General features: G+C 41.7%; 3 protein-coding genes across 3 annotated transcripts; all 3 read right to left on the bottom strand.

Annotated features, from left to right (window-relative positions):
- Window positions 1-11,616: 11,616 nt before the first annotated feature.
- On the bottom strand, window positions 11,617-13,369 carry LOC145138692 (uncharacterized). The gene is made up of 2 exons (XM_079072733.1): window positions 12,123-13,369; window positions 11,617-11,792 (listed from the first exon to the last, which is right to left on the bottom strand). Exons 1-2 carry the CDS (start codon window positions 12,523-12,525, stop codon window positions 11,779-11,781), a joined length of 417 nt encoding a protein of 138 aa, XP_078928859.1. The 5' UTR covers window positions 12,526-13,369; the 3' UTR covers window positions 11,617-11,778.
- Window positions 12,576-13,151, bottom strand: LOC145140108 (uncharacterized). The gene is made up of 2 exons (XM_079073706.1): window positions 12,995-13,151; window positions 12,576-12,886 (listed from the first exon to the last, which is right to left on the bottom strand). Exons 1-2 carry the CDS (start codon window positions 13,149-13,151, stop codon window positions 12,576-12,578), a joined length of 468 nt encoding a protein of 155 aa, XP_078929832.1.
- An 11,651-nt stretch (window positions 13,370-25,020) lies between the features above and the next one.
- LOC145140107 (uncharacterized) lies at window positions 25,021-25,656 on the bottom strand. Its single transcript, XM_079073705.1, has 2 exons — window positions 25,465-25,656; window positions 25,021-25,368 (listed from the first exon to the last, which is right to left on the bottom strand). The coding sequence occupies exons 1-2, from the start codon at window positions 25,654-25,656 to the stop codon at window positions 25,021-25,023; spliced, it is 540 nt and encodes a 179-aa protein (XP_078929831.1).
- Between the last annotated feature and the right edge of the window lie 618 nt (window positions 25,657-26,274).

Genomic DNA, 26,274 nt, shown 5'->3' with positions numbered 1-26,274 from the left:
ATCGTGCTTTATACCTCTGAACACTGCCGTCAGCCTTTAGTTTCACTTTATACACCCATTTTGATCCAGTGGGTTTCTTATTTGGTGGTAAGGGCATTATTGTCCATGTTTCATTATCTTCTAGCGCTTTTAATTCTTTCTCCATAGCATTTACCCACTCAGGATCAGTAGAGGCTTGGGCATATGAATGTGGTTCATTTAAGGATGATACAGAGGCTAACAAGGCTTTGTGGGCTTCAGTGAGTTGATCGGATTGTTCAAATGGAAAAGTTGGAATTGAATGTGGAGAAGAAAAAAGTTTGACACCAGAGGTACTTTTACAATGCATGATGTAGTCATTGTGCCAAGTAGGTGGTTTTCTATTTCTCTTTTCATTTATTTCTTGTTCTTGTTCATGTTGCATTTCTTCTTCATTGAAAACGGGAACACAATTTTCTTCTTGAATATCAGGGGCATTTTCGTCATGAAAAAATTGATCAGGAAAATCCATGTGATTAGGATTATAATCATCTGTGGGAATGAAGTCCTGATGATTAATTTCAAATGGTATTTCTGCAGCTTCTTCATTTGGTAAAACATTGAAGTATTCAACTGAGTTATATTTGGCAAAAGGAAATATGGATTCATAGAAGATTACATCCCTTGACATGATATCCAAGAAAACAACACATGATAGCCCTTGATTCAAACTTGGTTTTGTGAGGAGTGACATTTGTTGCAAAAGCCAAACATCCAAACACCTTTAAATTGGAATAAGAAGGCTTTTGTTTGTATAAATGTTGGAATGGTGTATTCCATTCCAGAGTTTTTGTGGGTAGAAGGTTGATGATGTAAGTTTCCATTAGAATGGTATGTCCCTAGAAATGAATTGGCATCTTTGTTTGAGAAAATAGAGCCCTAGCAACTTGTAACAAGTGTTGATGTTTTCTTTCCACCCTTCCATTTTGTTGTGGGCTATAAGAAACAGTTTTCTGATGTATTATTGTAACATCCGGATTTTCAGGTATGTTACTTTTAATTATTTATTTTTGAGGATCATTGATCTACTCGACGAGTTGGTGCTATAACTCGTCGAGTAGAAGCAGGGTGGCTACGTGAGTTTAATGAACTACTCGACGAGTCCAAGAGTAGACTCGCCGAGTAGGCGCTGTAAGTGGAAACCCTAGATCCCCGGGTTTGGGACCTATTTAAGGGCACTTATAGCCTCAATTGCGGCCACACCTCACCGAGAAGAAACCCTAATCACCCCTTGAGCTTGTGAGAGAGTCTTGAGCCTTACTTGAGATTTGTGAGTGCATTTTGGTGAAGGAAAAGAAGATTCCAAGCTAGGATTGAGAAGAGGCTGATAGATCTACTGCTTATTCGTCCAAGAGCTTATATTAGAGGTATCAAGTTCGAACCTTTCCCTTTTATTTGAGTAGATCTCTCATCTTGAAGATTAGGGCTTCTTTTCCTTTCATTTTGGGACTTTGAGGATTTGGGGTTCATGAGGAGGCTTGAATCCAGATCTGGACTTTAGGAGGTCTCTAGCACCCAAAGGTTCCTGCTTTATTCAGCCTTGATGGTATTTATGAGTGAAAACCCCATTTAAATCATGTTCTTGGCATTTCATGCCCAAAATGCCATGCATGGACACCAAGTTCAGACCTTTACGTGATTATTGGGTGTTAAAAGGCCAGATCTATAAGTTAGAGAAACAGATCTGACCTCAAGAGGTCGTTTGAGCATTCTCATGGATGAAACTCGCCGAGTCCATGAGCGGACTCGACGAGTCGGATCGTGTTGCACCGCGATTCGTGATTAGTGGTAACCGTCGAGAAAAAGGTTAACTCGACGAGTCGAGTGAGGCCTTAGGAGGATTCAGAGGACACGCATGGACTCGCCGAGTCACCCGAGTGCACTCGACGAGTCTGGTCAAAGTTGGACCGTTGATTGGGGTTGACTTTTAGGGTGTGATCAACATTTGGACATTGGACCATTGGAGGGGTAAAATGGTCTTTTCCCCTTTTGAGTGAATATAGGGAGGGACTAGTCTAGCCTTTGAGAGCCGTATTAATTAGAGATAATTACTTTATGTGATTAGACGGAGGCTAGGTCAGACATTCGAGTTTGAGACTTTCCGAGATTACCCGAGGTGAGTCTTCTCACTATACATTACCTAGAGTGGTATCTATGTGCATACCGAAGGGTCTTATGTGTTATGTGTATGTTTGAGTTTATGTGCATTGTGATATATGTATGCTATATATTATATAGACCGGACCGGAGGGTCCAACGATTTAGATCGGACCAGAGGGTCCAACGATTTAGACCGGACCGGAGGGTCCAACGAGCTAGACCGGACTGGAGGGTCCAACGAGCTACGGGACTGGAGGGTCCCGCTGAGACACATTGACCGGAGGGTCATACCGAGTTATAGCCTCGAGTGGCTTATGTGTTGTATGTGGTATTTTGGGGAACTCACTAAGCGTTTATGTTTACCGTGTTATGTGATATGTGTTTCAGGTACCAGCGAGGATCGCGGGAAGGCGCCGACATGATTTGTACACACTGGCAGAGGATTATGTTTTGAGATTCTGGGATATGTTTTATTATGATGACATTTGACACATAATATTTTGAAAATATTATATGAGTTTTATCATGTTTGAAAAATGAAAAATTGTTTTAAAATTTACGTCGTTACAAGTTGGTATCAGAGCCTTGGTTTGAGTGATTCGAATGCACCTTCGGGCGTATCTGAACTCAAACTGAGGATTTAAGAAAATTTTGTATAAAAGAAACAATTTTTCTAAAAAGAGAAAAAGATTTTTGAGAAACGCAGAACGGAGCAGTGTGTACAATCAACCAACGCCCGAACGGTGATTTCCCAAAATACCCTTACATTATGTGTTATGAGATATTTTGTGATATGCTATGCATGCTAAAGTAGGCTAGGTATTCATAGTTAGGACTAGAGCGGGCCTGATTTGTGATGCCTTAGCATAGGAGTTACTGCTACTATGAGATACTTCGAGAGTGAGTAGGTAGCAGTGAGGAGCTTATGAGTGGTCTACTGGAGGGTAGCCTGAGTTTAGTGAGATATAGAGTACTTGTGATATGGGATCCTAGGAGGAGGACTTGCGGTGAATACCGGTGCGTGGTGGAAGGTAGTATAGGGCCCGTACTACTGGAAACACCGGATCGGTGAGCAGTCCAAGTAAGAATCCTTAGGTTACTAAAGAAAAAGTAGGGTTGAGTATCGAGTACGAGTATACTCGAGTGAGTCTCTGACTTCTTTTGTGTTGTATTTCAGAGACATCATGGTTGGGACGCGCCACCACCCAGGGGGCAGTGGTACCAGTGGTACCAGTGATGAGGAGATCCGTAGGTTGATTCACGAGGAGGTGGTCGTAGCCATACAAGCGGAGATTCCTGATATGTTTGGGTCTATCAAGACCACTTTGATTGAGCCGTTTGACGAGCGGTATGCTTTTCTTACCGAGGCTGCTGTTGCTGCAGCCACCGCAGCCGTCGCCGCTGCCAGGCCACAGGGGGGTGACTCGTTGTTGTACCGAGAGTTCAGCAACACGAAGCCACCAGAGTTTGATGGAACTAAGGATTCGATAGTCGCGATGAGGTGGATCTCTGACATTTAGGGATGCTTCTACACCTGTTCTTGTCCGGAGCATCTGAGAGTTCGGTTCGCGTTGAACCAGCTTCGCTTGGGAGCGAAGGACTGGTGGAAGTTTGTTACGGCAGACTTCACTCCTGCAGAGATTACAGCGGTGACCTGGGAGAGGTTCACCACCATGTTCCGAGATGAGTATGTTCCCCCGGTGGAGAGGGAACGATTGGCGCAGGAGTTCTTATCCCTCAAACAGGGGACGGAGTCCATGACTGTGATTACACGGATGTTTCATGAGAGGGCGTTGTTTTGCCCTGAGCATGTGTCTACCGAGCAGGCACGTATGAGCCGATATCTGAGCATACTGATGAGGGACATTCGTGTGTTCGTGGCGAACTCGACATACCGGGCATTTGCTGAGCTCCAGGCGAATGCCCGGAAGAGGGAGATCGAGCTAGAGACTCAGGCCAGGGAGGAGGCCGAGTCTCAAAGGAGGGATAGGCGGCCGGTACAGTCTTAGCCGGCAGCCAAGCGGGCAAAGCCCGCTGATTCGAGATCTGGAGGTCCGAAGTGCCGCACTTGCGGAAAGTGCGGCAAGAGTCATGATGGGACATGCAGAGCGGGTGTGTGCTACAAGTGTGGGAAGGAGGGGCATATCACGAGAGATTGCCCCAAGGGATTTTCGGTTTGCTTTCATTGCAACCAGACAGGCCATCGGAAGGCCGAGTGCCCGCAGATACTACAGGGATCAGCACAGGGATCTGCACCTGCTGCTAGAGCTACCGAGGTCCAGCCAGCGAAGGCCGAGTCACCGAAGGCTCGCGGGAGAGCCTTTCAGTTGACAGCGGAGGAGGTCCGCGCAGCGCCCGATGTCATGGCTGGTATGTATTCTTTTATTTTCTTATACTGAGTTTGAGATATTGTGCTTTTGAGATAGGTACTTTTCTTGTGAGTTCTGTACCTGCTTTGGTGTTATTTGACTCGGGTGCGAGTCGATCTTTCGTGTCATTAGCGTTTAGCCAGTACATCAGTACCCGGCGAGAGGCGTTGAGTCGACCTCTATGAGTTTCCATAGCTGACGAGCGAGCGGTTTATGCTACTGATGTGATTCGAGGATGTGTGCTAGAGATTTTCGGTGTTGAGTTCCTGATAGATTTGGTACCGATTGTGATGGGTGATGTATGTGTCATCGTGGGAATGGATTGGTTGAGCCGATTTGGAGCTATTATAGACTGCGAGCGGCAGTTGGTGACCATACGAGACCCTAGTGGGGGAGTGATGACGGTGTATGGCGAGGGTACCCGATCTGGGTCAGCATTTTGTTCGGCTGCCAGAGCGAGACAGAGTCTACAGCAGGGTTGTAGAGGGTTTGTAGCCTATGTGATGGATACACAAGTTGCCGCAGAGAAGCCGAGTTCTGTCAGCGAGGTACCGATAGTACGAGAGTTTCTAGATGTTTTCCCCGAGGAGTTACCGGGTGTGCTTCCTAAGAGGTAGGTGGAGTTTCGCATCGATTTGATTCCGGGGGCAGCACCTATTGCCAAGGTACCCTATCGCCCTGCGCCACCGGAGATGCAGGAGTTATCCTTGAAGCTTCAGGAGCTGCTGGGGAAGGGATTCATCCGACCGAGTAGCTCGCCGTGGATCCGATCCTTTTTGTCAAGACAAAGGATGGTTCACACCGGATGTGCATTGATTACCGGGAGTTGAAAAAATTAACGGTCAAGAACCGTTATCCATTGCCGAGGATCGACGACCTGTTCGATCAGTTGCAGGGTGCATCTTGGTTTTCCAAGATAGATTTGAGGTCTGGATATCACCAGATGAGGGTGCGTGATGAGGATATCCAGAAGACGACGTTCAGGACTCGTTATGGGCATTACGAGTTCATGGTGATGCCTTTTGGGCTCACCAATGCACCAGCGGCGTTCATGGACCTCATGAACCGAGTATGCAGGCCGATGTTGGATCGATCGGTGATTGTGTTCATCGACGACATTCTAGTGTATTCGAGGACCAGGGAGCAGCATGAGGAGCACCTGAGGGAGATCCTTGGAGTATTGAGATCGGAGAGGCTTTATGCCAAATTCTCCAAGTGTGATTTCTGGTTGCGAGAGGTCCAGTTCCTGGGACATCTCGTTAATCATAATGGGATATTGGTCGATCCGGCCAAGATTGAGGCTGTCATGAGTTGGGAGGTACCGAGATCCCCCACCAAGATCAGGAGTTTTCTGGGGTTGGCCGGCTACTATCAGAGATTTATCTGGGATTTCTCCAAGATTGTCGTTCCCCTCACCAGATTGACCCGGAAGGGCGTTGCTTTTTCTTGGGGTCCAGAGCAGCAGACCTCGTTTGAGACCCTTCGCCAGAGACTATGCGAAGCCCCAGTGTTAGCCCTTCCGGAGGGAATGGAGGATTTGGTGGTTTACTGTGATGCGTCTATATCAGGGTTGGGTGCGGTGCTTATGCAGAGAGAGCACGTGATAGCATACGCATCGAGGCAGCTGAAGCCTCATGAGACGAGGTATCCCACCCACGATTTGGAGTTGGGGGCAGTAGTGTTCACCCTCAAGATATGGCGCCATTATTTGTATGGGGTTCGGTGTACTGTATACACGGACCACAAGAGTTTGAAGTATCTGATGGATTAGCCCAACCTGAATATGCTCCAGAGGAGATGGTTGGATGTGGTAAAGGATTACGACTGTGAGATCCTGTACCACCCGGGCAAGGCTAACGTGGTAGTCGATGCTCTGAGCCGCAGGGCGGAGAGTGCCCTGATTCGAGATATATGCATGAGGATGACGGTGATGACTCCGGTATTAGATACCATCCGAGAGGCCCAGGAAGAGGCTGTGAGACCGGAGAACCGCAAAAAGGAGCGGGTGATTGGACAGGTGTCCGAGTTGGTGACGGATAGCCGAGGGCTCATGACCTTTCGTGGTCGGATTTGGGTGCCGTATACGGGCGGGGCACGTAGCACTCTGATGGAGGAGGCGCATAGATCGAGATTCTCGATCCATCCCGGGGCCACAAAGATGTATTTGGACCTAAAGAGAGACTATTGGTGGCCCTGTATGAAGAGGGATGTTGCATGGGTAGTAGAGAGGTGCTTGACCTGTCACCGGGTTAAGGCCGAGCACCAGCGTCCGCATGGCAAGTTGCAGCCACTAGAGGTTCCCCAGTGGAAGTGGGAACATATTTCTATGGATTTTATCACCAAATTGCCAAGGACCGCGAGGGGTGTTGATGCAATTTGGGTGATTGTGGACCGGCTGACGAAGAGCGCTCACTTCCTTGCTATCAGTGAGAGCTCTTCTGCGGAGAGGCTGGCAGATACATATGTGAGAGAGGTGGTGTCGCGGCATGGAGTGCCGATCTCGATTGTGTCAGACCGAGATGTACGTTTCACTTCCAGGTTCTGGAAGAAATTCCATGAGGAGTTGGGTACGAGATTGCATTTCAGTACTGCTTACCACCCACAGACGGACGGGCAGAGTGAGCGGACGATTCAGACACTCGAGGACATGCTTCAGGCATGTCTTATGGACTTCGGTGGAAGTTGGGACACATACCTACCTTTGGCTGAGTTTTCTTACAACAACAGCCACCATTCGAGTATCGGTATGCCTCCATTTGAGCTTCTTTACGGGAGGAGGTGTCGAACTCCCATCTGTTGGGGAGAGGTAGGGCAGCGAGTGATGGATAGCACTGAGATAGTGCTTAAGACGACTGAGCAGATAAAACAGGTCAGATAGAGGTTACTGACAGCCCAGAGTCGTCAGAAGAGTTATGCGGATAGACGGCGATCCGAGCTCGAGTTCCAGGTTAGAGATTTCGTACTCTTGAAGGTATCTCCTTGGAAAGGAGTGATCCGATTCAGGAAGAGGGGCAAGTTGGGGCCCCGATACATTGGTCCGTTTAGGGTGACCGCGAGGGTGGGTAAGGTAGCATACCGTCTGGAGCTACCCGAGGAGTTGAGTCAGATCCATGATACCTTCCATGTATCCCAATTGAGGAAGTGTATAGCCGATGAGACGGCGGTTGTGCCGCTAGAGGATATTCAGGTGGACGCGAGTTTGAATTACATTGAGAGGCCGATCGCGATCTTTGGTCGGAAGATCAAGGTTCTGAGGAACAAGGAGGTGCCCCTGGTTCAGGTCCAGTGGCAACATTGGAAAGGGTCCAAGCTGACTTGGGAGCCGGAGTCAGAGATGCGGGAGCAACATCCAGAGTTGTTTGCAGAGTAAGACTTCGAGGGCGAAGTCTGATTCTAGTGGGGGAGAATTGTAACATCCGGATTTTTAGGTATGTTACTTTTAATTATTTATTTTTGAGGATCATTGATCTACTCGACGAGTTGGTGCTATAACTCGTCGAGTAGAAGCAGGGTGGCCACGTGAGTTTAATGAACTACTCGACGAGTCCAAGAGTAGACTCGCCGAGTAGGCGCTGTAAGTGGAAACCCTAGATCCCCGGGTTTGGGACCTATTTAAGGGCACTTATAGCCTCAATTGCGGCCACACCTCACTGAGAAGAAACCCTAATCGTCCCTTGAGCTTGTGAGAGAGTCTTGAGCCTTACTTGAGATTTGTGAGTGCATTTTGGTGAAGGAAAAGAAGATTCCAAGCTAGGATTGAGAAGAGGCTGATAGATCTACTGCTTATTCGTCCAAGAGCTTCTTTTAGAGGTATCAAGTTCGAACCTTTCCCTTTTATTTGAGTATATCTCTCATATTGAATATTAGGTCTTCTTTTCCTTTTATTTTGGGACTTTGAGGATTTGGGGTTCATGAGGAGGCTTGAATCCAGATCTGGACCTTAGGAGGTCTCTAGCACCCAAAGGTTAACTCGACGAGTCGAGTGAGGCCTTAGGAGGATTCAGAGGACACGCATGGACTCACTGAGTCACCCGAGTGCACTCGACGAGTCTGGTCAAAGTTGGACCGTTGACTGGGGTTGACTTTTAGGGTGTGATCAACATTTGGACATTGGACCATTGGAGGGGTAAAATGGTCTTTTCCCCTTCTGAGAGAATATAGGGAGGGACTAGTCTAGCCTTTGAGAGCCGTATTAATTAGAGATAATTACTTTATGTGATTAGGCGGAGGCTAGGTCAGATGTTCGAGTTCGAGACTTTCCGAGATTACCCAAGGTGAGTCTTCTCACTATACATTACCTAGAATGGTATCTATGTGCAGACCGGAGGGTCTTATGTGTTATGTGTATGTTTGAGCTTATGTGCATTGTGATATATGTATGCTATATGTTATATAGACCGGACCGGAGGGTCCAACGATTTAGGTCGGACCGGAGGGTCCAACGATTTAGATCGGACCGGAGGGTCCAACGATTTAGACCGGACCGGAGGGTCCAACGAGCTAGACCGGACTGGAGGGTCCAACGAGCTACGGGACTGGAGGGTCCCACTGAGACACATTGACCGGAGGGTCATACCGAGTTATAGCCTCGAGTGGCTTATGTGTTGTATGTGGTATTTTGGGGAACTCACTAAGCGTTTATGCTTACCGTATTATGTGATATGTGTTTCAGGTACCAGCCAGGATCGCGGGAAGGCGCCGACATGATTTGTACACATTGGCAGAGGATTGTGTTTTGAGATTCTGGGATATGTTTTATTATGATGACATTTGACACATGAGATTTTGAAAATATTATATGAGTTTTATCATGTTGGAAAAATGAAAAATTGTTTTAAAATTTACGTCGTTACAATTATCCCCAAAGAAGAAAAAAGCCTTTGACAATTTTTGTTAACAAATTCAGTTCCATTATCTGTTCTGATTGTTTTGACAGAAGTTTGAAACTGATTTGAAACATATGCAAAGAAATTGGATATGGTTTGAAAGGTTTGGGTTTTATCAGCTAGTATAAATGTCCATGTTGCCATTGAGAAATCATCAACAATTGTAAGAAAGTAAGATGTTCCAGTGATAGTTTTACATCTATAAGGGCCCCACAGATCAACATGAATAAGCTTGAATATTTCTGTTGTAAAAGATTCACTATTAGGAAAAGGAAACCTCTGTTGTTTTGCTTGATGACAAGGTACACAAGGAAGAGAATCAATCTTTTTAGGTACAAAATCCAAATGACTTAGAACATCACAAGAAGAATGTCCTAATCTTCTATGTTGTAATACATGCTCCAGGTAGTTAATTGATTTAGTTAATTTCAGGGTTTTGGTGCATTGACTCGGCGAGTTGGAAGTGCAACTCGTCAAGTAGGGGCAGTTGATCATGGACGCGGATCGGGACCAACTCGGTGAGTCGGAAGGCCCGACTTGGCGAGTTGAAGTTGTAAAGAGAAAACCCTAATTTCGGGGTTTGCCCCCTATATAAGGATCATTATCTGCCCTTGTGGCCTCCCTTAGCACCTATAGAAAGCAGTTTGCGGCCGTGAACATTCTTGAGTGAGAGTAAGAGCATTTGTGAGTGGTTTTGGTGGGCTGTGAAGGATTTTTAGATCTTGAAGAAGAAGGAGCAAAGAGAGGAGCAGTAGATCCAACATCTACACTGCATTGGCCACCATCTTGAGGTATAAAGTCGTGACCTTGAGCTTTAGTTACTTGGATCCCTCTTCTTGGAAGTAAATGGCCATTTTTGGTGCAAAATGGAGTCATACTCGAATCTGGACTTATCACAAGGATATGGTTCCAGATCTGGACCTCTTTAGGTCCCCAATGACATAAAGTTGTCTCCTTTAGGCAGTTCAATCCCTTTCCATGCATTAAAACATTGTATGAAGACTAGTTTTGGTGTTATGGCCATGTGAGGCCTTGCATGCACGTAAATTTTGCAACTTTATGTGACATCTACACCAGGAAGGGCTATATATGAAGTTTGGGACTCTAGATCCCACTGGAAAAGTCTGAAAACGAGAAGGACTAAAGGGACTCGCCGAGTTCTTTAATCAACTCAACGAGTCGGACAAGGGATTGCAGCCAAGGGGTTTTCGACTGGATGGGTTTTCGGTCAGGAGTTTGCGGTTGAGAGTTTACGGCTGCAAACATTAGGGAACCTGACTATTTACTCTAGTAACTCGGCAAGTTGGCGAGTTAAGCAAGGAACCCAGTGAGTGATCGGTTATACTCGGCGAGTCGAGGTCAACATGGACTGTTGACCTTAACTGTGAACTTTGACCTTGACCTTGATTTTAACCAGGGTTGATTTGTGAGTATTTTTGGGATGGTGTTAAGTTAATCAATTGATGATTATAGGCAGTTGAGAAGGAGCAGCGTGTGGGATATATTTGACTTCAGCTTACTAGTTCAGCCTTTGAGAGGTAAGTCTTCTCACCATACCAATGGGTCTAAGGCACCAAGGCCGGCCCATTTTATGTTATGTCAATTGTTGATTGATTATGCGTTACGATAGTATGAAATTTGCATGGAAGACCACGTGGGGGTTCCCATGACATTTGGTATAAGACCTTGGAAGGTTTCCATGGCATCCTAATATATCTGCTTGTATAGTTTGCATTATGTCTTGTTTGGTAGTGAAGACCTTGTGAGGGTTCCCAAGGCAGGAAGATCTTGTGGGGGTTCCCAAGGCAGGAAGACCATGTGGGGGTTCCCATGGCAGATAAGATCACGTGGGGGTTCCCATGGCATTAGGTGTAAGACCCTGGAGGGTTTCCATGGCTTCCTTATATCTTGTATGCATGGCTTATGTGATATGTGTAGCTTTATAGCTAATTGATATGTGTTATGTGGTTTGTGTGTGGAGTATTATCTGGGGGACTCACTAAGCAATAGCTTACAATTTGTGGATTTGTTTCAGGTACACCTGAATCCAAGGGAAAGGGCAAGGCATGATGGCACGGCGTGCACTCTCTCACCGATATTTATGGGACACTTTGATATTTTGGAAATAAAGTTGTAATGGATATGGTTTTGAAAACAATTGTAACTGGTTTTGTGGAGGATAAGCACACACTTTTGGATAATTAAAAATGAAAAATTTCTTTCGAAAATTTGGTCGTTACATATGCCAAATAGAGAAAGAATCTTTATTCAAATTCCTGACATTATTACATGAATTTCCATTCAAATCTCTAGGAATATTATATGAATCAAACACTACAGAAACAAAGCTGCTATCATCCAGTATGTAGAGCTTCCCAACAACTTTCCCTTTTGCTATCACCTTTTTAGTTGCTAGGTCCTGTAAAATGCAGTATTTTGGGAAAAATGTAAATGTTATTTTTGCAGAATCAGAAAGAGTCTGAACTGATAGCAAATTACATTTAAATTCAGGTATGTGTAAAACATCCAAAAGGACCACATTTGGATTTAACTTCACTTGTCCTGTATGTGTGACAAACTTAACTGAACCATCTGGCAAATATACATGGGTATATTTGGGAACACTGTTTGACTTTTCTATGTGAGTAAGTCAGCACACATATGTGCAGTAGCACTCGTATCAAGAATCCATACAGAAGTATCAAATTGACTATTCTTCAATAAATGTAATGAAAAAAAATACTCATACCTGCAAAATCTCCAAGATGAGAGAAATTTGCATAATGAGGTTCAGTTTGCTGGTTTGTCTTCATTAATTGACTAAACTGTTGAAACAAGTAGTTCATTGAATCATTGTTCACATCTCCAATTGGTACTGAGTTATTCATATCAAGAGGGTTACTCTCTTGGTAATTAGCTATATGAGCCGAATTGTAACTTGCAACATTCTTCTTGTCTTTCATATCTTTATACCAATCAGGATAACCATGCAACTTAAAGCAAACATCCTTTGTATGACCATTAATTTTGCAAAAATCACAGTATCGATCTCCATTAAACTTGTTGCTTGAATCAATAGTCTTTGATTTTGAATGAAATGACTTCTTGTTATGAAAATTGGCATTTGGTGTCTTCACCATCATTGCAGACATCTCAGTAGGAACAGAAAAATTAATCTGAACTTCTCTCTGTTTTTCAACACTTAAAAAGCCATAGAATATGCCTTATGAACAGAAGGTAACAGATCGAGAACGAGAATTTGATTCCTCAAACTCTCGTAGTTGTCATTAAGCCCCATTAAAAATTGCATTAATCGTGTAGAGGAAGTTAGATCAACAAGAGCTTTACCAGATCCACAAGTGCAGAACGGTAATTGAACAATGCAATTCAATTGATCCCATAATTGCTTCAATTTTGTGTAATACTTGGTAAGAGATGAATCACCTTGAGTAATAGACACGATTTTCCTTTGAAGCTTGTAAATCAGAGGTTCATTGCTTTCACCAAAATGTTCTTCCAAATCAAGCCAAAGTTCTCATGCAGTTGTCGAGAAAACAAAAGCTCCAACGATATCTTTAGAGATCGCATTTAAGAGCCAAGAACGCACCATACAATCATTACTGATCCAGTCGTCAAGCTCTGCTCCTTCAGATTCTGGTTTCTTCATCGTGCCATCAATAAATCCGGCTTTCCTCTTTTCTCCTAGAGCAATTTGGATCGAGTACTTCCATTGCATATAATTTTCGTTTCCAGTTAATGGATTAGAAACGAGAAACATATGAGAATCATTTTTTTTCGCATTAGCATCACCATTAGTATTAAGAAAAGAATCAATGATGATTCGAAGCAAGAAAATCAAAGAAAATTTTTGAATTAATCAAAAAGAAATGAGCTAGCGAAGAACAGAATTTGCGGAATTCTTGCGTACTCTGATACCATTCTAACACCATTCTAACATAAAGAAATGTTGTAATCCTATTTTTCATTAATTGAAATGGTATTACAGGTTGTGCTTTTATATAAGAAAGCTGAAAAATGAAAAACAAAGACTAATTGTCTACTTCATTATTTACACAAGACACCTTCTATCTTCTATAAGTTACAATCTAAACCCTCTAAGTTTCAACATATTGTCAACTATAGATGTTCTGTGACTATTTTGACAATCATAAATCCAAGACAAGCTACACCATATTGTACACTCAAATTTAAAGGTTGTACCTTATAACCGGAAGGCTTGAAGCAGCAAATGCACTGGCTTACATGGGTGTTGGATCAAGGCGGAAGGATCCATATGGTCACTTCAATTTGGATTTGCCAAAGTCTAAGCGAGCCGTTAAAGATAAAATTGGAATGTTGTGCTTCTTTTTTCATTTTTTCTGAATGTTGTGCTTCTTTTTTAATTTTTTCTTGTGATACAAATTGTCAGGTTTAACATTTGGAGAATTGAAGTCGCTAAGCTTTCAAATTTGAATTAAATCTCAATATTAGTGATTCAAGAATGTGCTTTTTTTGCATTAATTGTTTAAGGTTTTACAAAATGTTTTAATCTACTTTTGTTTAAGTTGAATTATAATTATGAAGTAAGGATTTGATTTGCCTCTTAAATTTCTTGTTAAATGACCTATATTAAAAATAAGTTACTTAGTAGCATGAACACTTAAATTTTAAAGGATTATTTAGTTAATTTCATGGAGAATGTTTTTACAAAAATATGATGATGATATCATCAATTAATTTCAACAATAAAAACTCGACGAATTTAATTGTAAGTTTTATTAGACTATGCCTTGAGGATTTTACGACTTTAAACTTCAAACAAGTTGGAACAAATACGGATTTACATATTTAATTGAAAATTTTATTATATTGTAAATTTCGGCTATGTTTGACTAGGGGATATGAATTCATGGCTTTGCCACTCTTTGGAATTCAATTTTCTCCATTCTACGCTGACATGTTATTTTGAATGTATTCCTTGTGAACTACACTTTAAGTGCAAAATTATCCATTTAATGGCTCTATTTCTTCGAAGGGACAATGTCCCTTCATCCCCTACCCATCAATGATATCATAATAACCCGTGCTATTCATCGTATTCAGAACAAACTAATGTTATATAAGTGTACATATCGCACCATTTAACTTGTATTAGAATAAAATCTAAGTCTCATTTGGAACTTGTATAAATTTAGTTTCACCAAAACCATCATGTGACAACAACATCACCAATAATCCTCCCGCATTTTTAGTGTATTGATCAGTCTATTTTGCATTATGTTTATTAATATTTATTTTATTGCAAAACAACTTATTTTATTTAAGAATTACGTTACTTTTTATATTTTTTTTAACTAAATGTGCATATGCTAAAAATAGATAAGTAATGCAAAAAAGTGAAATGAGCACATTGATGAAACGGACAAGGTGATGAGTAAGAAGACGTTGATGCATAAATTGATGTCTATCTGGTCAAGACTAAGGCTCCTGTAGTGAAGGGTCGAACTTTTTAATTGACAACAGAGGAGGCTAGAGCAACATTAGATGTTGTTACCGTATTGATTGCTTTATTTAATGTTGTTATGCTTATTGTTATGATTGCGATTAGGTATGTTACTAGTCATTGCTATACCTACTCTTGTTTTGTTTGATTCGGGAGGCAGTAGAACGTTCGTGTCCCTTGCGTTTTGCAAGAATTCTATTATCGCTCTGGAAGCATTGGATCACCCTCTGGCGGTGGAGATTATAAATGATCGTATTGTTAGTGCGTCGAGAGTTTATCGGGGCTGTGTCTTGCAGATGTTCGAAGTTAAGTTTCCAATTGGCTGTGTTCCAATTCCTCTGAGAGAGAGGCATGTTATTGTGGGTATGGATTAGTCGAGCCGGTTTGGGACTATGGTCGACTATGAGCGTCAGTTGGTGTGACTTCGAACTCCAAGTGGGGGAGAAATTATTATTTATGGTGAGAGCGTACGGGGTGGAACAACCATCTGTTCAGCTGTGAGGGCTAGGAGATACTTGCAACAAGTGTGTTCAAGATTTTTCGATTATATTATGGATACTTGGGTTAAGCCAAATATAATCATCGCTTATGTTCCTGTAGCTTGAGATTTTCCAAATCTGTTTCCCATGGATTTACTGGGAGTGCCTCCTGAGAAGCAGATTAAGTTCATGATTGATCTAGTTCAAGGCGTGGCTCCGGTAATGAAGGCACCTTATCCTCTTGCACCTCTTGAGATGCAAAGTTGTACACAAAACTTCAAGAGCTGTTGGACAAGGAGTTTATCCGACCGAGAATTTTACCCTACGGAGTGCCTATCTTGTTCGTAAAAAAGAAGGATGACTCGTACTAAATGTGTATTGACTACAAGGAGTTGAACAAGCTTACAGTGAAGAACTGTCATCCACTTCTGAGGATAGATCATTTATTTGATCAACTTTAGGGTGCATCTTGGTTTTCCAAGATTGCTTTGAGGTCGAGTTACCACCAGATGAGAGTCAGCAAAGACGATATTTAAAAGATGGCATGCATAACCTTTATGGTCATTACGAGTTATAGGATGTGCAGGCCGATGTTGGATCAGTCAGTGATCTTGTTTATCGATGATATCTTGGTATATTATAAGACTAAGGAGCAGCATAAGGTGCATTTGTAAGAGGTTCTTGAGACTCTAAGGAGGGATAGGTTTTAGGCCAAGTTCTTTAAGTGTGTGTTTTGGTTGAGTGAGGTCTAGTTCTCGGGGCACCTCGTCAACCAAAACAATATCTTAGTCGATCCCGATAAGATTGAGGCAATGATGCGGTGGGAGGTTTTGAGGTATCCATCTAAGATTCGAGGTTTCCTTGGGCTGGCTGATTATTATAGGAGGTTTATTTAGGATTTTTGAAGATTATGGTACCTTTGAACCGATTAACGAAAAAGAGTGTGACTTTTAAGTGGGGGCATGAGCAGCAGGCAACGATTGAGACGTTGAGGCTGAAATTATGTGAGACGCCAGTTTTGACCCTTCCCTAGGGTGTTAAGGATTTTGTAGTCTTTTGTGATGCTTCAATCACATGATCGGGAGCTGTACTCATGTAGCGGGGACGATTTATTGCATTTGCTTCGAGGAAGTTAAAGCCTCATGATGCTAATTATCCGACTCATGATTTGGTGTTGGGGGCAATAGTCTTCGCCCTCAAGATATAGTTTCATTATTTGTATGGGGTTTGGTGTAACATCTACACAGATTCACAAGACTTTGAGATACTTGATGGATTAAGAGAATCTGAATATGAGGTAGTGTGGTGGCTTGATGTGGTAAATGATTATGATTATGAGATCCAGGTAAGGCCAATATGGTGGTCGATGCCTTTAGTCACAGGGTGACTAGTGCTCCAATTAGATATTTGGGTTTGAGGAAGACCGTTGTTACCCCATTTTAGAGATGACCAGAGGAGCACAGACATAGGAAATCAAGGTGTAACATATGGATCCTCGAGATATGAAATTTAAATTAACTTATGAGTTCTGTGTTTCGACGTGGTGGAAGTATCACCACAATGTGGCATGGGCGCATGAGATGCGTATCTTAATTATATGTCTCGACATGACACTATAGTGGTCGCGGCGTGACATTTGGGCATGGGAAAACCCTAAATTTTCTAGGTTTGAGCCTTATTTAAGGGATGTGATGGCTAGGGTTTTAACACCCTCAACCTCCATCACCTCCCTTTAACCCTCATAGAACCCCTAGCCACCATTGTTGAAGATCTTGAGCTTTTGTTAGTGTTTTTGGTGCTTTGAGAGAGAAGGACGCACACTTCATGTATAGATCTAGCTTCCAAGCCTCATCATCATCTTCTATCTTATATTATGGACCTTTGTAAGTTTTCAAGATCTAGGCTTTATTGTTCTATGTCTCTAAATCTAGGTTTTTGTCCCTTTTCATCAAGGAATAACTAGTTGGAAGGGTGGGATTTCATAAAGTTAGCCACTTTATGGGTCTTTGAGATCCCTTGATGAACATAAATTTCAGATCTGAAGTTTATTGGTGTTTTGAGCTCCATGCATGAGATTTTGGTGTCATTTCTCCATTTTCGACCTAACTTGTGCTCTAGACTTGCATTGGACATGCATGGCAAAAAAGCATTGATATTTAGATGATATTGGACGTTAGGAAGCCTTCTTAAAGGAATGGTGGATGGCTTAATGGATTGAGAGTTGAATCCATTAAGCTAAGAAAGCCCAGTTTCCCCGACGTGGCAGTCTGCACGCCACAACATGGTTAATGGGGCATTTCCCGACAACTTTGGACGGACTCTGTTACATCCCCAATTTCATGGCCAGAAAAGACCAATTTGTTTATACTTATTTAAAATCAGAGTATCCTTTTTAATGAATAATATTGTAGAATTTTTTGCCAAAAACATGATAATGATTTTATCAAAGAATTTCCAAAGAAATGTATTATATTCATATTAAAAACTTTGGGATGTCATCGTCAATACAATACATAAGCATAAACAGAAATAATATAAGCCTTACAAACATCTATCATTCTACTGGCCTATAATCCATAAATCTCTCATCTGATCATCATACATCTGCTCTTGACCCACTACTTGTAATACTAGAAACTGAGTGGGTTAGGCTTGGGAGCCAGGTGAGCACATATGGTTTTCATCAAATCATTCAACCCAATTACCCATTCACGTTATCCTCACTTTCTGTCCCTAAATCATCTAATTCAAGGGACCTATCCTAAGGATTATCTACGGAATCGACAATAATGCATAGGGGATTCCTTAGCAATATATGTCAATAAGGCAACCATGGGGGATGGAGTACACCTGGTGAACACTTAGTTCAAAAACATCTACATGTTGCGAGCCTGCTAGTGTTCAACTTAATTGTCTAGAATAGTCCGTGTTCATTATCTTTTATCTTTCATTATTTATACCATCTTTTATCTACCCATCTCTACCCAACATATTTATAGGTATAAAAATGCATATGCAGTCTGAATCAAATAAACCATGTTTAAATCGTTCATCTAGCATATATATTAGGAACAAAGATAATAGACACATATACAATGTAATTATCTTAAAATACTTCATATATATATATATATACACACACACACACACATATATATATATATATATATATATATATATATATATATATATATATATATATATATGTGTGTGTGTGTGTGTGTGAGTGTGTGTGTGTGTGTGTGTGTCAGATAAACGTAACTATGCACTCACTTGTTAAAGTGATGAATGGAAAGTTGGGCAGCGCTTCGCTTCAGCACTTAGTTTTTCCTTTGATGTGACCTAGGTTAAATTATCACTAAGTCTTAGTTTATTATTATTTATGACTAATTAATTGTCTAGATTTCTCAATAATCCTGTAACGCCTCAAAACTCAAGACAAAATTTTCATTTTTAATTCTCAAATGTTACTAATAAAACCAAGTCATCACATAAATTATAAGTTATTATCAAACAATATCAGAGTATCCCAAAATCCTCAAATCTCCATAAGCCGACAGATGTGTACAATCATGCATTCGGCTTCCCGAAATCTCCAGAAGTACCTAAAACACATTTAACTCAACACGGTAAGCACGAAGCTTAGTGAGTTCCCTAAAATACCACATACACAATAATAAGCCTCTCGTGACTATATCTCAATAGGGACCCTCCGGTCTCATAGCTCGGGTTGGACCCTCTAGTCCTATATCTCAGTGAGGACCCTACGGTCTCACAGCTCGGTTTGGACCCTCCGGTCCTGTACCTTAGTGAGGACCCTCCGGTTTCACAGCTCAGGTTGGACCCTCCAGTACTGTATCTCACAGCTCGGTTTGGACCGTCTAGTCCTGTATGTCAGTGAGGACCCTCCGGTCTCACAGCTCGGGCTGGACCCTCCAGTCCTATCTTAATAAAGCACAAAATAATATACAACATAAATCACAAAGATAGAATGCATAATATATCACATAACTCAAAATAAGCACATAAGACCCTCCGCTCAATAACTCATATAAAACCCTCCGGTCACATAGTATTACCACTCAGGTAAGTATAGTGAGAAGAGTCACCTCAACCGCTACGGGAAAAATCCTACACCGCCGCTGCTGATATACACTGGCTCCTGGACTGGTCAAAACAATCCAACATTATAATCAAAAACTATGCAAGGCTACACTCCAACAATTTTCCCCAAGTATGGCCCCACCTAACTAGGCTCACAATGACCCAAACCCAATGGGCCCACTAAGGCTCAACCAAGAGATCCACAAAAGGCCTACTAATGGCCCATTTCCCAGATTGGGCCCAACCCCCATATGGGCCTTACCCTAAGCCCAAGGCTTCTCTTAGCCCAACCATAATCTCAGATGGCCCAGAGGCCCAAACAGAAAGTCCAATCAAAACGGCCCAAAGGTGCGAAGACCAAAACACAACAAGCCCACAACAAGACTACACAGGGCGTACCTCCCTGGTACGCTCAACGTACACGCGACTCCTGATCAGGGAACTTAGACCAGTACGCGGGGCGTACAGCTCAGGTCCAAAAATTCTCTTTTTGTCTTAATCACTTCAACCCAAAGCATCCAAATCTTAGGGAAGCTTTATCACAAGCTCCTAACTGTAAAGTTGGCGACTTTATCAGTTTGCATGTCTTAATGGGACCCAACTTCCAAAAACAACCATTAAGACTCTCTTAAACCATCTTAACACATGCATAGAGAGGTCTAGACGACCAAGTTCTCATTTTTGTGAATCTAGACCACCAAATACTCATGAAAGGATAGGGGATTTTCTCTGGTTCACCAAACTCACAAATTTCCAATCTTAGGACATAAAACCCTAAAATAGACCAAAAACAAGAACTAGCACAACAATGAGCAAGTTTCGAACTTGATACCTCTGGAAGATGCACCAAAAAGGGTAGAACTCATATCCACAAGCTAGAAGCACAATCTATCCTCTTTCAAGACTCCTTCTTCACCAAGAGCTTCACCAAAAACACTCAAATGAGCCACCACACTCACACAAGCCATGGAAAAGAGATTAGGGTTTTGAGAGGAGTTGGAGGGTGGAAATGGTGGCTGAAAATGAGGCCATCATGTTCCTTAAATAGGGTCACCTCAAAATATTAGGGTTTACACTCTCTGCCTAGTACACCCAGCGTACCCTCTGGTACGCCCAGCGTACTTGGTGGTCTCAGCGTTTCTGCTACGCACATGAGTATGCTAAGCATACACATACTTACGCCCCGCGTACTCAATTGCCAACCATTTCTCAATAAGGACTAAATTTGCCAAAACTTTAAACTTTCCTAACTTCTTCGTTATAAGTCCGTTTCCAACGAACCTTATATCCACAGAAAGGTGGCGAGAAGCCCTACACTTGTAGCAACTCATGACAACCCCAAACATCCTCATCCCATAGTTGTAGCCCACGAACCCTAAATCACAAACGATTTGAAATAGGATGTTACAATTCTCCCGCGGTTAAATTTGATTTCGCCCTCGAAATCGCTCCTTATCATTACTCAGATCGAATCTGGTGCAATGTCAAGTCCACCAAGCAAATTACACCCTTTGTTTGCAAATAAAACGTAATATAATGGTAAAAAGGGGTATTGATCCTCGGGGAAATGGTTGTATTCAATCTCCAATGCAATCCAATAGAACTAGTGTAAATAAACTAACAAACTACAATTAAACTAAAGGGGGGGGGGGGTGTTGTGATTGCTTGAAAACTAAAAGACTTGAATAACTAAAAAGCTTGCAATTAAGCAAGATGCTGAGATGCTCAAATATTGGAGAGAATTGGTTAACCAATGCAATTCAACACAATGAACATTTGTGTGTTTATCATTAGGATTCAATATGAAGCTCATCATTCATCCTAAATTGGTTATAGCAATCATGAAGGATGATATGCCAAGATTCCTCGTAGGTAGTATGGAGGTTGAGGAAGCCCACAACACACCTTCTTAATAAAAACAAAGGATCCAATTGAAGCAATTGAACCCAAGAAGTTGATTAGCCTAAAGAATGAAGGAATCCCCAATTCATAGAGGATGTCAATGCTTACACATCCATAAAAGAGTCATGATTCATAAGCTAGAGATGATTTCTACCATTTTAAAGCCCTTGTTCTAAGTAAATTCAATGATTCAATGCTAAACCAAAGACATAAACCAACAATTGCTCATTCAAGTACCAAGCTCATGATCAAAGTATTAAACAAGCATAAGAAATATGAACTAGAATCATAGACATAAGATAAATGATAATTAAGCATGAATCCTTCAAAAACCCACAAATATCCAAGGGTTTTAGCCAAAGTTAACCAAAATAGAGAAACTAGCCACTCATGGCAACAAAATAGCAATCACAAAAGTTTATTTGCATCAAGAAACTACCAATTACTTAGAAAGATGAGAAGAAATGAGTATCAAGCTCCAAAAATCGCCTCTCCAGGTCTCTAATGGTGGAAAATCGAAGTGTATCTTCTGAAAGATCCAACACCCTAGGTAAATGGTAAACAAAATGACCAAAATGCCCAAAAGTGTGCAGTTGCGTGGGTACCATCCCAAGTGTTGCGCGACTGAGACTCCACCCTCGCAAATATTGCTGGAATGCTATTGGCCCATTTTTCTCCACTACACACCCCACTACCCAAGATTCCCTTGGTCCCCTCCATGCCTCACATGATTCAAATTTGGCCAATCATCTTCAAGATTCAAATATGGATAGTCCAAGCCCAAAATAAGTATCCATGACCCATCTTCAAAAGCCCACTTCATCCAAATATTCAACTTATTATGCCCAATCTCCTTTGATGGATCTGTAAATCCCAATAATGCATCGAAAAGCCCAAAAAGCCCAACTGCAGTCAAACCGTAACCGCAACGAGCTCCAAAACCCTGCAAAATATCTCATGCAAAATAGAAAGTACCCAACACGATCCATGATAAAGAAAATAAAGAATATACAATGCAATACGAATAAAAAGAGCTAAAAATACTAAAATAAACTAATAAAAATAAGGAAATAAAATAAGCTATCAAATCACCCCAAGCTTAAACCTAACTTGTCCTCAAGTTAGAACAAGACTAAAATGAGCTCGGGATGAACTAAACTAAAAATGGAAAAAGAAAGATACCATAGAACTTGATCAACATCAGTCAACATGGTCAGAATCAGTCTTTCATGGACCCTACGCATCTTCAAAATGTTCCCCGCTTTAGAGCCATAAACCACATTCTCAAACCACTTGAAGGGCAAATAGATCACGGCTGAATGTAGTCACGGTGTGCAAGACAAAGGAAACAGAGGATGCGCCCATTGGGGGCACTTTAAATCACCAATGCAAATCATAATTCATGAAAGAAAGGCGCCTCTTCACACACGATGATTCTTACATTTGTCAGGCTAAGTGTATAATACGAAATAGGGTTTTGCAGCGTAGCCTCCGGGCAAACATCCTGTCTCAGAGGCTTCTCCCTTGTACTGTCCTTTACAATCTACATTCTCATCGTCATAGCCTTTTCTCACCAAAGATCAAAAATAAAATAAAATAAGAAAAATCTACTTATCCTAAATCTAAACCTAACAGCTTAAATCTTCAATCTTGAACTTCTGTGATTTGGTTTTCAGTCTCCTTGTAGCTCGATCCTTTTATTTATTTTTTCTGAAGAGAAGTCTTGAACTTGGATTCTTGTTCTTCTTTTTGTGTTGCTCTTTTTCTTCAGTTTACTTCTTTGTTTTTGTTTCTTTTCTTTAATCTTCTTCATTGTTTCTTTTTGTCTTCACTTTTCCAATTTCTTCATTTTTTTGTGTTTTCTTCTTGGAAGGTCTAAGGAATTTCACCATGTAACATAGGACTCCAATAGTGAAAATGGAGTAATAGATAGAGGCTAACATGAACACCTAATGATCATTTACAATGTGTCAAAATCTAATAAAAAGGGCGGGGAATGACTCAAAAATGTGTGTTACCGAAAAACCTTGGTCCCAAAAGATGTGAATTGGGGAACCCACTTCAAAGTTCATCGAGCACCTCAATGCAAGGTGTGATAAACAAATCTATCTAACTATCTACTCTTGACCCCTAGAAAAAAGATGACCTATCTTAAAAAGGTGGTGAGAATCTAAATAAGCAAGGCTCGGACGAGATTCAGGATTACTAAGGGGTATTCCCCCCAAAACCAAGATGCGAGTCTTCAATGTCTTCAAAATACCTTACCGGGCTAATCTTTGCTCGCACACATCGATTTGACCAACCACATACCTCCGCACCTAGACCCAATCAAGCTACCTGCATCTGACCCCCACACAAGCGGTCTCAAAGTTGTCTGTGAGGCTCAAATCGTGTCCCATTTGTCCAATACAAAGAATTGCATATCAAGACCCGGGACCAATCAATGATTCAATACTTATGACTCGACACTATGGTACCTGTAGGGATGAGAAGACAAGAGAGAACAAAAATGCATGAACTTAAACTAGAATGCATCTAAAAAGTATGAAAATTAGAAAAGAAGGAAACAAAATATGCAATATTTTTGAATTTTTTATGTAATTTTTATGAATGACCTAAATGACTTACTCTAAATGCAACTATATACAACATAAATGCAATCAAAAAATAAAAGATGAAGAATACCTTACCCCACGCTTAAAATTAATCATTGTCCTCAATGCTTAGGATGAGAGTAAGAAAGGATCGTACCGGGATGAAGGTGGATGAGGCCCGCGAGGACGGTACGGAAGAAACACATGGGTGGTACAATGATGTGTGGGTGGAGTTCTGGGCCGCCTAAACACACATGGATGAAAGCTTGGTCGCACAAAGGATGCATATGAAATGGCTCGGAATTTTTTTATGAAGTGGCATAGTTACGCGGGTACCCTCGCAAACTTTGCGCAGGTGGGAGGGAGGCCGCACAAGAGGTTGCGAGGGTGGGTATCAGGTCGCGCAGAACCTGCTCGGGTGGGGGAGCAGCCGCGCGCATACATTAAATTAAAACTTGTGTGGGGGTAATTTGAGCTCGGATTTTGCGCGGGTAGGGCTGGGTCGCGCAACGTTTGCGCGGGTACCCGCGCAAGTTGCAGATTTTGACATTTTTTGCAATTTTTCGCTCCATAAGCTCCGGTTTCTTCCATACTTTACCAAGATCATTGCTAAGCCTCAAGATGCTTATTTCTGACAAACTTCAAGCCTAGAAACATCAAAACTTCAAGCGGAGATTATTTATTTACAATGCATTTATTTAAAGTCTTTGCCAAGACATAGCCTCGCTTCCGTCAACCTTCGTAAATCGGAGTTTCCAATGTTACGTTGTCGAATTCTCCCATGTCAAAGCCTTCATAAAATGGTTTCAAACGGTGCCCATTCACTTTGAATATTTGATTCATTTCCAAACTCCTAATTTCAACCGCACCATGATCAAACACTTTTATAACAATAAAAGGTTCGTGCCATCGAGATCGTAATTTTCCCGAAAATAGCTTTAACCGCGAATGATAAAGAAAAACTTTTTGGCCCGGAATAAAATGCTTTCGAGTGATGTGCTTGTCGTGAAACACTTTTGTCTTGTTTTTGTAGATGCTTGCATTTTCGTAAGACTCGTTCCTCAACTATTCGATTTCTTGAAGTTGCATCTTTCGGTGCTTCCTGGTTTCTTCAATAATGAAATTACACCTTTTAACCGCCCAATATGCATTGTGTTCCAATTCCACCACTAAATGACAAGACTTTCCATAGACGAGGCGGAATGGAGACATGCCAATTGGAGTTTTGTAGGCGGTCTGATACACCCACAATGCATCTTCTAACTTCAAGCTCCAATATTTTTGTGTGGTGTTGACCGTCTTTTCAAGAATTTGTTTGACTTCTCTATTTGACACTTCGGCTTGGCCATTTGTTTGTGGATGGTAAGTGGTTGATATCCGGTGTGTGACACCATATCGCTTCATCATGGCTTCCTACATTTTGTTGCAAAAATGGGTGCCCCTATCACTCACGAAGGCTCTCGGTACTCTATATCTTGCAAAAATATTTGACTTCAAGAAGTCAATTACAGTTTTAGAATCATCATGCCTTGTAGCCTTTGCTTCCACCCTTTTTGAGACGTAGTCAACCGCAAAGAGTATACAAGTATAACCAAAAGAGACGGGGAATGGGCCCATGAAATCGATTCCCCGTACATCAAAGATCTTACAAATGAGGATAGGGCTTTGAATCATTTTGTTCTTCATAGATACGGTTCCCATTCTTTGATATTTATCACAACTCTTGCAAAATAGATAGGTATCTCTTGACATTGTTGGCCAATAGAGTCCACATTCTAGCACCTTTCGCATGGTTTTGTTTTGACCAAAATGTCCTCCGCATGCATACTCATGGTAAAACTTTAAGATTGATTCGACTTCATTTTGATGAACACACTGCCATATTAGTTGATCCGGATAATGTTTCCAAAGATAAGGGTCATCCCACACGTAGTATTTGGAATCACTCTTCAACTTGGCCTTTTGGTACTTGGTAAATGAATGTGTAATTTCTTTAATAACCAAGTAATTTACAAGATCCGCATACTATGGAATGGTATTTGAAATGTAGAAGTGTTCATACGGAAATTCATCAAGAATGGAAGAAGAAGAACCACCAATATTCAACCGACTTAAAAGATCCGCAACTAGGTTTTCGTCACCACTTTTGTCCTTTATCTCAATATCAAACTCCTGTAAAAGAAGAATCCACCAAATTAACCGTGGCTTGGCATCTTTCTTGGTCATTAGATACTTCAAGGCCGCATGGTCGGAGTTTACAGTCACTTTTGTCCCGAGAAGGTATTGCCGGAATTTCTCCAAGGCGAAGACAATGGCTAG

The sequence above is a fragment of the Lactuca virosa genome, chromosome 9 (assembly GCF_052849685.1).
Source record: "Lactuca virosa cultivar CGN04683 chromosome 9, Lactuca_virosa_CGN04683_v6, whole genome shotgun sequence".
NCBI lineage: Eukaryota > Viridiplantae > Streptophyta > Magnoliopsida > Asterales > Asteraceae > Lactuca > Lactuca virosa.
This window is presented reverse-complemented; position numbering and strand designations above follow the sequence as displayed.